Source organism: Canis lupus, chromosome 8, assembly GCF_011100685.1.
Source record: "Canis lupus familiaris isolate Mischka breed German Shepherd chromosome 8, alternate assembly UU_Cfam_GSD_1.0, whole genome shotgun sequence".
Lineage (NCBI taxonomy): Eukaryota > Metazoa > Chordata > Mammalia > Carnivora > Canidae > Canis > Canis lupus.
Window position 1 is genome coordinate 60,139,368 of NC_049229.1, and position 12,913 is coordinate 60,152,280.

The following is a 12,913-nucleotide window of genomic DNA, read 5'->3' on the forward strand; positions in this document are numbered from 1 at the left end:
CCTCATATAGTAAATCAAAATTTTTGTTTATTTGTGTATTTTTATTTTTTAAAGACTTTATTTATTTATTCATGAGAGACACAGAGATAGAGGCAGAGACAGAGGCAGAGACATAGGCAGAGGGAGAAGCAGGCTCCATGCAGGAAGCCTGATGTGGGACTTGATCCCGGGACTCTGGGCTCATGCTCTGAGCCAAAGGCAGGCGCTAAACCGCTGCGCCACCCAGGGATCCCTAAATCAAAGTTTTTAAAAAGAATATAATTTTAAAGTAGTTTTTAATGGAATACATAAAAGGAGTGTCTAAACTTTTTCATTAAAATTTAAGTAAATTCTTTAAAGATACTGATCTAAGTTGGTTATAGTTTTGTGTGTGTATGTGTGTGTGTTTTTAAATAGACAGACTTATGATGATGGAGCTGCAACCCGGTTAATGTCAACTGTGAAGCCTCTGAGGGAACCAGCACCCTCTGAAGATGTGATTGATATTAAGCCAGAACCAGATGATCTCATTGATGAAGACCTCAATTTTGTGCAGGAGAATCCCTTATCTCAGAAAAAACCTACAGTGACACTTACATATGGTTCTTCTCGCCCTTCTATTGAAATTTATCGACCACCTGCAAGTCGAAATGCAGATAGTGGTGCTCATTTAAACAGGTTGCAATTTCAGCAGCAGCAAAACAGTATTCATGCTGCCAAGCAACCTGATATACAGAACAGCCGGGTATATGAAACAGGACGTTTGTGTGAACCAGAAGTGCTTAACAGCTTAGAAGATACTTACAGTCCTTTCTTCAGAAACAACTCAGAAAAAATGAGTATTGAGGTTTGTATATACTTTTTTTATTTTAAAAATTATTAGTATTTTTTAAATTTTTATTTATTTATGATAGAGAGAGAGAGAGAGGCAGAGACATAGGCAGAGGGAGAAGCAGGCTCCATGCACTGGGAGCCCGACGTGGGATTCGATCCCAGGTCTCCAGGATCGCGCCCTGGGCCAAAGGCAGGCGCTAAACCACTATGCTACCCAGGGATCCCTTAAAAATTATTTTTTAAAGTAAGCTACGTGCCCAACACGGGGCTTGAACTTGCAAACTTGAAATCAAGAATCACGTGCTCTACTGACTGATTAGCCAGGTGCCTCTGTATATACTTTTAAATTCTGGCTTTTTGGGCTGGAAATTGGCACTTCTAGTACTAAATATATGTGAAATAACTAAACACATTTTTAAAAAATATTTTATTAAATTCGTAAGAGACACAGAGGCAGAGGGAGAAGCAGGCTCCATGCAGGGAGCTCCATGAACTTAAACACATATTGCAAGTTAACTTTAATTTCTGTGCTACTCAACATACTACACCAGATTTTCCACTCCATGACTGCCTTCTACCAATACTTTACATTTTGTTTTACTTTCCAGGATACCAACATTTGAGATAACTGTAACCTTACCTTATAATTTGGGGGGGATCTTAGGTCAATTTTAGATTTTCCATGAGAATTATTAGTAAACAACCAAATAATTACATTTTTTTTAGTTTCCTCAACAGTGCTTTGTGCTGCTATTTATACGTGAATGTAAAGCACTAGTTTTTATTTTAATTAAAGATTGGCTATTAGAGATAATATATTTTTATAAGAAATCAGGAAATAGCTTGTGAATTCTTGATATGATTGACTTTTTCTTGGAAAAAAATATTGTGGTAGAACTTTGTTTTTTTTTTTTTGAGACTAGGTAAGCGTAAATTTATCTGATTGCAGGAAGAAAACTTTCGGAAGAGAAAGTTGCCTGTGGTAAGTTCAGTTGTTAAAGTAAAAAAGTTCAATCATGATGGAGAAGAGGAGGAGGAAGATGATGATTGTGGGTCTCGTACAGGAAGCATCTCCAGCAGTGTGTCAGTGCCAGCAAAGCCTGAAAGGAGGTACCTTCACCATTGTCTGTAAATCAATCTTTAATTGCCTGATGGAATCTTCTGGGTTTCTTGAAGAGGATATCATGAAAATAAAAATTTAATAGCGTTCAAGACTTTCCTGTTGGCTTTTGAGACACAGATTATTGAGAGAGAAATTGATTAAAATTGGATAAGACTGCAGAGAATACTAAAATCTGTAGTATGGGGGGCAGGGGTGATCCAGATTCATTATTTAAAAAGTTAAAAGGTTTTAGTGTAATTGACATTTCCTAAAAACTACAGCTAGTCTGTTCAAAACCAAAGAGAAGGCTGTAAGGGCCTAATAGATGGCTAGCATGTAAAGAACTCAAATCTAAAATTTAATCAAAATACCTTTAATTTTTTTAGACCTTCACTTCCACCTTCTAAACAAGCTAACAAGAATCTAATTTTGAAGGCTATATCTGAAGCTCAAGAATCTGTAACAAAAACAACTAACTATTCTACAGGTAATGTAAATGTATTATGTTTACATTAAGTGAGTAAAGATTTTATTTATTCATGAGAGAGAGAGAGAGGCAGAGACACAGGCAGAGGGAGAAGCAGGCTCTCCCTGCAGGGAACCCGATTGTTGAACTCAATCCCGGGACCCTGGGATTGTGCCCTGACCCAAAGGCAGACACTCAGTCACTGAGCCACCCAGGCATCCCGAGTTTTCTTTTTCTTTTTCTTTTTTTTTCTTTTTCTTTTTCTTTTTCTCTTCTCTTTTCTTTTTTTTAATAATTATAGTTGGAGACTTCAGTATTTCTCTCTCTTTTTTTTTAAAGATTTTATTTATTCATGAGAGAGACAGCGGCAGAGGGAGAAGCAGGTTCATGCAGGGAGCCTGATGTGGGACTCAGTCCCAGGTCTCCAGGATCACGCCCTGGGCTGAAGGCAGCGCTAAACCACTGAGCCACCTGGGCTGCCCTGTAGTCAACATTTGATAGGAACTTATGATATATAAAAAGGAACGCAGTAGGATATTAAGAGGTCAGAATTAGAAAAAGTTAGCTAGTGCATGAGTAGGTTGGCTTCTTTGCTTTCAGTGGAACTGATTAGTGGAATATAAGGCAGAGAATTGACGCATTGGTGATGTTCCTACCCCAGTCCTAGTGGGAGTACTAAATTAATTTATGAGGGAATAAAAGAGGATTGCATGTTTTTAAAATCTATAATCTGACCTTACAGAAAGCTTGTTCTGAAATGCAAACTAAATGATGGGTGCCGATGGGTGCCATATTGTCATTAGGTTTTGTACTCTGCCCCATGTGCTATAGTCATTGTAAAACTTTCTGATGATTGGGGCCCCTTGGGTGGCTTAGTTGGTTAAGCATCTGCCTTTAGCTCAGGTCATGATTCCAGGGTCCTGGGTCAAGCCCCACATCTCACTCCCTGCTCACTGGGGAGCCTGCTTCTTCCTCTCCCTCTCCCTCTGCTGTTTAGCTCTATCTCTCTGTTAAATAAATAAATAAAAGCTTGTAAAAAAACTCAAACAAAAAAATATAATTGCCCACTCTTAAATTTTTTTAGAAGATTATTTATTTATTGTTTAAAGATTTATGTATTCATGAGAGAGAGAGAGAGAGAGAGAGAGAGAGGGAGAGAGAGACACAGGCAAAAGGAGAAGCAGGCTCCTTGCAGGGAGCCCAGTGTGGGACTTGATCCCTGGACCCAGGATCACGGCCTGAGCTAAAGGCAGACGCTCAACCACTGAGCCACCCAGGCATCCCTAAAATTTTTCTTGTATTTTTGCTATGGGTTTGATGACTGTTCTTTTAGAATTTTTCTACTTTTTCATTCTGTTTTGTATCTCTTTTTGTGATCCCTTCCAAAAGTGAAGTAAATTGTAAGTTATCACTTTTTGAACCTCACAGGTATCTGTCCTCTTGCTTTTCTCATTTCTGACTTAATCTTTTTTTTTTCATTTCTGACTTAATCTTGAACATAAAATTAAACCGGTTTTAGCTTACAAGTATTGTCAAGTAAAAGCCAAAAACTAGAGCTAATCTATTTACATTTCATTTCTTTGTCCACAATATTGAGTGTTTTACAATGATGAGACTTTTTTTAAGATTTTATTTACTTATTCAATTAATTCATTTATTATATTTTTATTATTTATTTATTCATGAGAGACACAGAGGCAGAGACACAGGCAGAGGGAGAAGCAGACTTCCTATGGGGAGCCCATTGCGGCATTCAATCCCAGGACCCCAGGATTAAGGCCTGAGCCGAAGGCAGATGTCAACCACTGAGCCACCCACGTGCCCCACAATGATGAGAGTTGTAGAGAATTTTACTTGCTGAGTTTGAAATTTCCTGTTTTTATTTTTATTATTTTTTAATTTAAATTTTTATTTATTTAAGGATGGGGAGGGAGATGGATAAGCAGAGACTGTACTGAATGCAGAGCCTAATGTGGGAGCGATCTCATGACCCTTATTAGATCATGACTTCAGCAGAAATGAAGAGTTAGATGTTTAACCAACTGAAACACCCAGGAGCTCCCGTTTTTAGAATTATGGGAGATTCCCCAAGTAGTTTTGAGAAACATCATTGAAGTTCATTCTTGAACTTTATTATGTAAATTATAACTTGAAGTTATTACAGGATCATGAAGCAAAATTTAAACTACATTTGGTTAAAAATAAATACATATGTGTGGCAGTATATTTATGGCTTGTTTAAAATATATAGATGAAGTCAGGTGTCTGTCTCTCTGGAATATTGTAAGAAAAAAGGTGTTATCTATGAACTGTTTCAAAATTTTCATATGTTCTAAACTCAAGGAGGCATTTATGTTTAATAGGACTTACCTTTCAGTTTTGATGTATTACTGAATCTGCATTTCGCATTTTTTTTTCCTTTTAAAAAGTCTCACAGAAACAGACCCTTCCAGTTGCTCCCAGAACTCGAACTTCTCAAGAAGAATTGCTGGCAGAAATGGTCCAAGGGCAAAGCAGGACCCCCAGAATAAGTCCCCCCATGAAAGAAGAGGAAACAAAGGGAGATAATATAGAAAAAAGCCAAGGTAATAATTTAAGTGATATGTCATTCTCTATTATACTTTTTTTATGAGGCATTAAATATTTGCCAGTGGGTGTGAAATGTTCTTTTTCTTTTCCTTTTTTTTAAAGATTTTATTTATTTATTCACGAAAGACACAGAGAAAGAAAGGCAGAGACGTAGGTAGAGAAAGAAGCAGGCTCTAGGCAGGGAGCCTGATTTGGGACTCGATCTGAGACCATGGGTCATGCCCTGAGGCAGGTGCTCAACCGCTAAGCCACCCAGGCATCCCAAAATGTTAGCTCTATGAGAAGAGTGCTTGTTAGGCCCAACAATAGAATGAGGAAGAATCATGAGGAAAGTCTGTGCCTACACATTTTAGAATTTTAAGCCTTTTTATTATGGAAATTTTCAGTGTTCTTAACAGTGGGAAGAATAGTGCAGTGAATTCCCAAGAACCCAGTTGCCTTAATAATTAGGAGTATTTTGCTGTCTTAAGGAAGTTCCTAGTTAGAGATACATAGATACTTCTTCCTCTTTTTTTTTTTTTTTAAATTAATCCTATCCCTGTTCTCTTGAACTTGCATCTTTAAACCTCCTTTCTTAGCATCTTGTCTTTCACCTGCCAGGATCTGCCTTATTGTCCCAAGTGGCCCTACTTTATTCTTTTGTTCCTGACAAACTGCAGTTAGCCTTGAGCTGATCTTTCTGCTTCTTTTCTCTCAACCCCCACGACCCTCCCCATTTCCAGTACACTTTCCTGTCTAAAATGTGACTCTGATCATGTGACTCCTTGAGAGCATTATGTTTCCACCTCATGCACTGTCTGGGATTGATGCCATCGGCATGGTCTTTTGGCAGTTTGGATGTCTGGTCTCTGGGCCCAGTCATTCTCCATTGCTCTCCAATCTCTTCTTCTGTTCCTGTCAGGAAAGGTCCTAGTTTTCTGTGTTTTCTACTGAGGTCTCCATTTAAAAACCCTGCCTGAACTGAATGCTTGTCATGTTATTCTGACTTACATTTTCTAATGCCGGCATACATTTTTTCATTCCTCCCTGTGTTTTTGAAGCTGTTCCAGGTTCATTTCAGATTTGTTTCATAAAGCCCTAGTGATTCCATTCTATGTTTGTCTTTTCATTCTCTTTTTAAAAAATCCCATGTCAGCATTATATGCAATTCCAGTAAACGATGGACCTGAGAATAGGAAAATTCCAAAACAGCCGATAGGTACAAACTAGAAAGTATAGGTGGGCCAGTTTGTGAATAGCAATTGGAAAGCATTTGAGCTTCAGTAAGGATAAGAATTGCAGTGTATTAAAGCTCATCTAACAGGTTTAAATCCATGATCTCATATTTTTTAAAAGTAAATCCTTAATTGGTCACTTTCTGTAAGATAATAGATACTAATTCATTGTCTTGAAAACTGGATGAATAAAATTATTGAGCATTTATATTATCTTTCTGTTAAAGAATGGTGTCCCTGTGTAACCAAATAGTATAGGAGTTAGCATTTGTTTTTGTAAATAGTTTTATTGGAACCAAGCCATGCTCATTCATGCATGTATTGTCTATGGTTGCTTTTGTACTGTATCCCCAGAGTTGAATAGCTGCAGCAGACCATATAGCCCCCACAACTTGAAATAGAAAACATTTACAATCCTTTATGTAGTCAGTGAGGAAAGATTTTTTTTTCGTTATTGTTTTTTTTTGTTTGTAATAAACTGCCTAGCATGGAGCTTGAACACTTGACCCTGAGGTTGAGTCACAGTCTTCTGAGTGAATCAGCCAGGCACTACTTGGAAAACATTTTTTTTTTTTTTTTTTAAAGATTTTATTTATTCATGAGAGACACACAGAAAGGCAGAGACACGGGCAGATGGAGAAGGAGGTTCCATGCAGGGAGCCTGACGTGGCACTGGATCCCAGGTCTCCCAAGATCACGCCCTGGGCTGAAGGTGGCGCCAAACTTCTGGGCCATTGGGGCTTCCCGGAAAACATTTTTTAAATTACTCCACCTAATAAGTGAAAACAGAATGATAGAATTATAGCTTTTTGGGCTTTTTTTTTTTCCTTCAGCTCAGTGAATTAATGAATCTAGGCACTAGATGATTGATGGCTACTTGAAAAGTGAAAAACAGCCATTTCATGCATCCAGATGAAAGAATAAAACTATCTTAGTCTTGGCAGAGGATTTGAACCTGAGTGATGAGTGAGGGGCTCTGATTCAGCAGTCAACTTGCAGGAAGTTCAGAGGCCAGAGGAATATGTTGGTTGTCACATCATGAATGTATAACTGGCAAAAAACAGTCTCTGGCACTCCATGTAGGTCAGACAGCCTGGGAATTCTAAATTAAGAGACAAAATAACAAGGTGCAAGGTTAAACTATAATGTCTAGAGATACACACTTGTGTGAAAAAGCCACAAAGGAATTTTAAGTTACCAAAAAAGGCATAAATGGGGTCAGCCCGGGTGGCTCGGCAGTTTAGTGCTGCCTTTGGCCCAGGACGTGATCCTGGAGGCCCAGGATCGAGTCCCATGTCGGACTCCCTGCATGGAGCCTGCCTTTCCCTCTGCCTGTGCCTCTGCCTCTGTGTGTGTGTGTGTGTGTGTGTGTGTGTGTCATTAATAAATAAATAAAATTTTTAAAAAAGGCATAAGTTACTTTAGGCGAGGACTGATGGAGATACAGAAAAGTTTCTGGGGTGGTTGGCACAGTTCTGTTTTCTCGACCTAGATGGTGGTTGCGAGGATGTTTTGCCTTATAAAATTCATTGAATTACTGTTTGTGTGGTTCTCTATATTACTATTTTGTTTTAAAGTAAAAGGTTAAAAATTTGAAATGGTAACAAGTACATCTGATGAGACTTAATATTCTCACTGAATTTACTCGCAACTGCAAAGTGACATTCTGCAGTGGTTAATTACCGTGCTCACTCACTGTTTTATATCTTTTGACTCGTTTTTAAAAATCAAATACTCACACATGTATTGGCATGAGTTGTTCTTTCATCTCCCTGGCCTCTGTATTTTTACGAGTCTACTGGCTCATGGTATTCATGCTATTTATGTTTTTTCTTGGCTTAGTTTGTCACCAGAAGTTTATTTTTGCTAATGTGTTCAAAGACTTAACAATAATTCTGGCTCTATTGATTCTCTTTTGATGTCTTGCTCTTCTGTTTCCTTGGTTTCTGGTATTTTTAATATATCCATCTATATTTTTAATTATTAATTTAGCTCAGTTTGTCCTGTCAAATGTAAGCATTTAAGCTGTAAATTTCTCTTGGTACCACTTTTGTTGCATATTACAAATTTTGATGTAGAATGTTTTCATTATCAATCTAAGTATCTTTAATTTCTGCTATGATCTTTGTCTTTGACTTGAGTTATTTGGAAATGTTTGTAACTGACATATATGGAAGATTTGTTTTTGTCTCTTATTCTGTACTCTTGACCTAATTGCATTGTGTCAGTGTGACCTGTGTAATACATGTTTTTTGAAAATTGTTAAGACTTAAGACATCAGTTTTGCACATCTTCCATGTGCATAATTGTTGGATTGGGGATTTTGCATTTCTTAGATAAAGCTCTGTGGTTATGTTGTTCAAATCTTGACCTACCTTACTGAGTTTTTGGTTTGCTTTAACTTAATAAGTGAGAGAAGATCTTGAGATTGTCCATTAGAATGATATATTTATCTTAATTTCTCTATATTTGTAGTATTTGTTTTCCATGCCTTTGTTGTCAGGTTTCTCTGCTCTTTTAATGCTTTGGACAGATATGTATCTTAAATACTATAAAGGTATGTTGTTGTTTTTATTTGTTTGTAAAGATTTTATTCCAGAGAGAGAGAGTGGTGGGGAGCTCAGGGAGCAGAGGGAGAGAGCACAAGCAGACTCCATGCTGAGCATGGAACCCAATGTGGGGCTTCATTCCAGGACCCTGAGATCATGACCTGAGCTGAAACCCAAGAGTCAGTCAGATGCTTAATCAACTGAACCACCTAAGCACCCCTAGATTGTTGTTGTTGTTGTTGTTGTTTTTAACCCAGTCTGAGTTGTCTTATTGGAAAGTTTAAGCCATTCATAGTCCTTAGAATTTTAGATGTTGTCGGACTGGTTTCTGTCATTTTATTGGCCTTTATTGGCCTCATATTTTGGCCTTTCATTGTTTTTTCCTCTTTTGCCTTTAAGATTCCTTAGTTACTATTGTTGATTGCCCCAGCTCTTTTTTTTCTTTACTAATTTGAACACTCCATTTCTGTTCATTCAGTGGTTAGCACTGAAATTTTACTGTGCCAATTTTTAAAAAATATTTTATTTATTCATGAGAGACAGAGAAAGAGGCAGAGACCTAGGCAGAGAGAGAAGCAGGTGCCATGCAGGGAGCCCGGTGTGGGACTCCATCCTGGGACTCCAGGATCATGCTCTGGGTCGAAGGCAGGTGCTCAACTGCTCAGCCACCCAGGCATCCCAGCTGTGCAGATTTAATTGCATATTCCAGAGGTTAATGTTCTGACCCCGTTTCCAAAGTAAATGCACTGCAGAATACCTTAGCTCCAGTCTTTACCCTTTTGGCTTACATTATGTTTCCAGTGTTTCATTTTAGTCTTTTAAAATATGTAAGTTGGGCACCATTATTATCCTTTTACCCAGGCAATATTTATTCTGATTTTACCTATATGTTTATCAGTTTTTGTTCTCAAATCTTGAATGTTATTTGGGCATCATCATCTTCTAATGTTTTGAAGTATTTTTGAAGTATATACTTTGGAAGTTTCTTTAAGAATAGGTCTGTTGCTTTAAATTTGCCGAGTCTGTTTATCTGTGTGTTTTTTCCTTCTTTGTGCAGTAATTTTGCTGGATAACAGTTATTTGTTCTCAACATTTTGTATGTACTATTCCATTGTCTTCTGGCTTCCATTATTGTTGAGTGGACTTCTGTCATTCTAATTGTCTGTCGTTCCTTTGTAGGTGATCTGTCCTTTCTCTGGCTGCTTTCAAGATCCTCTCTTTGTCTTTGATGTTCTGCAGTTTCACTACGATGTATCTAGGCATGGATTTCTTTCTGTTTTCCTATTTTGTATATTTTGTATAAAAAACATTTAAATAAAATATATTGTAAAATACATGTTCACTCTAGAAAATTGGAAAAACAAATCTTTGTAACGCTTGTTGATTACAAACTAATCAAATAGCATAGAAATTTTAAAAATAAAAAGTAGCATTCTTAATTCTTTTCCACCTTGGTTCTTTCCAGAGGCCTACCACTTATAAAAGCTTGTGTTTTTTCTTTGATTTTTCTCCATGTCTGTAATATGCTTTTATAATACTCTTTGTTCATTTGCTAAGTATAGGTGGTATCTTCTGTTTTTTTTTTTTTTTTGCCACAGTATGTCAGATTTAACTCCCCCCCCCCTTCCCTGCCTTTCAAGCCCATATAGTAAAGTCACTATTTTTGATTGATTTATTGGTTACTTTTGTCATTTTAAGTAATACATCTAAATGTTTTTTTGTGTGATTACTTTATTTCAGTATATTTTGTTCTTTTTCTTTCTTTTTTTTTAAAGATTTTATTTATTTATTCATGAGAGACACACAGAGAGAGGGGCAGAGACATAGGCAGAGGGAGAAGCAGGCTCCATGTAAGAAGCTCAATGTGGGACTTGATCCCAGATCTCCAGGATCATGCCCCAGGCTGAAGGCGGCACCAAACTGCTGAGCCACCCAGGCTGCCCCTTTGTTCTTTCTCTTTACTTATTTTTAGATTTTATTTATTTTAGAGAGCGTGCAAGCAGGGAGAGGGAGAGGGACAAGGAGAGTCCATGCTGAGCTCAGAGTCCAACCCGGGGCTCAATCTCGTGACCCTGAGATTATGACCTGAGCTGAAATCAAAAGCTGGATGCTCAACCGACTGAGCTACTCAAGTACCCCTATTTCAGTATACTTTGACTTCCAAAAGATAAGGATATGTCCCTTTTTAAACTCTAATACATCCTTTTTTTTTTTTTTTTTTTTTAAAGATTTTATTCATGAGAGAGAGAGAGGCAGAGACATAGGCAGAGGGAGAAACAGGCTCCATGCAGGGAGCCTGACGTGGGACTCATTCCTGGGTCCCTAGGATCACACCCTGAGCCGAAGGCAGCGCTAAACCGCTCAGCCACCTGGGCTGCCCTAATACATCTTATCTTTCTTTCTTTTTTTTTTTTTTAATATATTTTTTTATTTATTTTTATTTATTTATGATAGTCACACAGAGAGAGAGAGAGAGGCAGGGGCATAGGCAGAGGGAGAAGCAGGCTCCACGCACCGGGAGCCCGATGTGGGATTTGATCCCGGGTCTCCAGGATCGGGCCCTGGGCCAAAGGCAGGCGCTAAACCGCTGCACCACCCAGGGATCCCGAATACATCTTTTCTCAACACACCTTCTAACCTGTGTCCTTTTTTGGGAAGGGGGGACAGAGAGGGGAGAGAATCTTTTTTTTTTTTTTTTAAGATTTTATTTATTCATGAGAGACCCAGAGAGAAGGCAGAGTTATAGGCAGAGGGAGAAGCAGGCTCCCTACAGGGAGCCCGATGTGGGACTTGATCCCAGAATTCCAGGACCACACCCTGAGCCAAAGGCAGATGCTCAACTAGTGAGCCACCCACGTGTCCTGGGAGAGAGAATCTTAAGCAAGCTCCATACCCAGCATAGTAAGGCTTAGTCTCATAACCTTGAGATGATGACCTGAGCTGAAATCAAGAGTCAGATGCTTAGCCAACTGAGCCATTCAGGCACCCTAAACTCTGTACTTTTATGTTAGCAAGGATGATCAAATACACATTTTGTTCTCTTTTCCTTGTTAGGACTACTTTGCTTTATAAGTTGACTAAACGTTTAGAACCAATAAGCAGCATATTTACATTATTAAGACTATATAAATAGGGGCACCTGGATGGTGCAGTCAGTTAAGCATCCAACTCTTGATTTCCACTCAGGTCATGATCTCAGGTCATGCGATCAAGCCCTGCTTCGGGCTCCATGGTAGGCTTGGAGCCTGTTTAAGATTTTCTCTCCCATCTCCCTCTGCCCCTTTCTCTAAAACCCCCCACTTTCTCTAAATAAATTAAATAGAATCATTTTTTTTTTTTTTTTTAAAGACTCTCTAAATATTAGTCACTAGAGGGCCAGATTTACATTTTGATCTACAACTCTCTGTCGGGGGTTCCCTAGAGCTTAGTTTTTCCACTCTTGAATAATTTTTTGCTTTAAGTTCTCCCCCCCTCCCTTGTATTGCCTACCTTTATTATAGTCTAAAAATCTGTCATTTTTTACTATTAAGTCTTTGAGTTCGACTTTTTTCTTAGGTACCTTTATCCTAGAGCCTCTGTCCTCTTTTGCTCATCTGACTGGTTGCTCTCTGGGTCTTCTTCAAGACTGTCATTCCAGGACTGACTTCTCCCGAGTTTGCTCTGCATTTTCTGGATCCCACTGTCTTCTCCGTATATTCTTCCATTTTGTCATCACATCATGAAGAGCCTTATGAAAAAGTATGGGAGGTAAACTTTTCTGAGTACTTAGAAATCTAAAGATATCCTTTTACTTAATTGATATTTGGATAGGTACAGAATTCTGAGTTTTTCTCAAAACTTTGAATGCCTTCATTGTCTTGAGGCTTCTCATGTTTATGCTGAGGAATTGATTGCCCATGTGATTCTTACTCTGTTATAGGATACCAGAGATTTGTTTCTCTGGAGGATCTTAGGATTTTCTCTATGTTCTTGATATCTGAAATTTACTGTGATAAACATAGGTGCTAGTAGTCACTTTTGGGCTGGATGCCTTGTGTGCTTTATTAATTTGAAAATCCATGCTTTTAATCTGGGAAATTTCTCTTTAAATTATTATTTTTTTAAATTGTTCTCTTTTTTCATTATTCTCTTGTTTTGGAAATTCTCTTAGTTGGATGGATGATAATCTTCCTGCTTTGAT

At 38.1% G+C, this 12,913-nt stretch overlaps 1 protein-coding gene across 3 annotated transcripts in view; it reads left to right on the forward strand.

The window, feature by feature from the left end:
• Positions 1–12,913, forward strand: part of ZC3H14 (zinc finger CCCH-type containing 14) — a 54,649-nt gene that overhangs the window by 14,796 nt on the left and 26,940 nt on the right. For all 3 annotated transcript variants that reach the window (XM_038545515.1, XM_038545516.1, XM_038545517.1), the window contains exons 6-9: positions 397–826; positions 1,763–1,923; positions 2,302–2,402; positions 4,811–4,966. In XM_038545515.1, the coding sequence (XP_038401443.1) occupies positions 397–826; positions 1,763–1,923; positions 2,302–2,402; positions 4,811–4,966 (848 nt within the window). The remainder of the gene's footprint in view (positions 1–396; positions 827–1,762; positions 1,924–2,301; positions 2,403–4,810; positions 4,967–12,913) is intronic.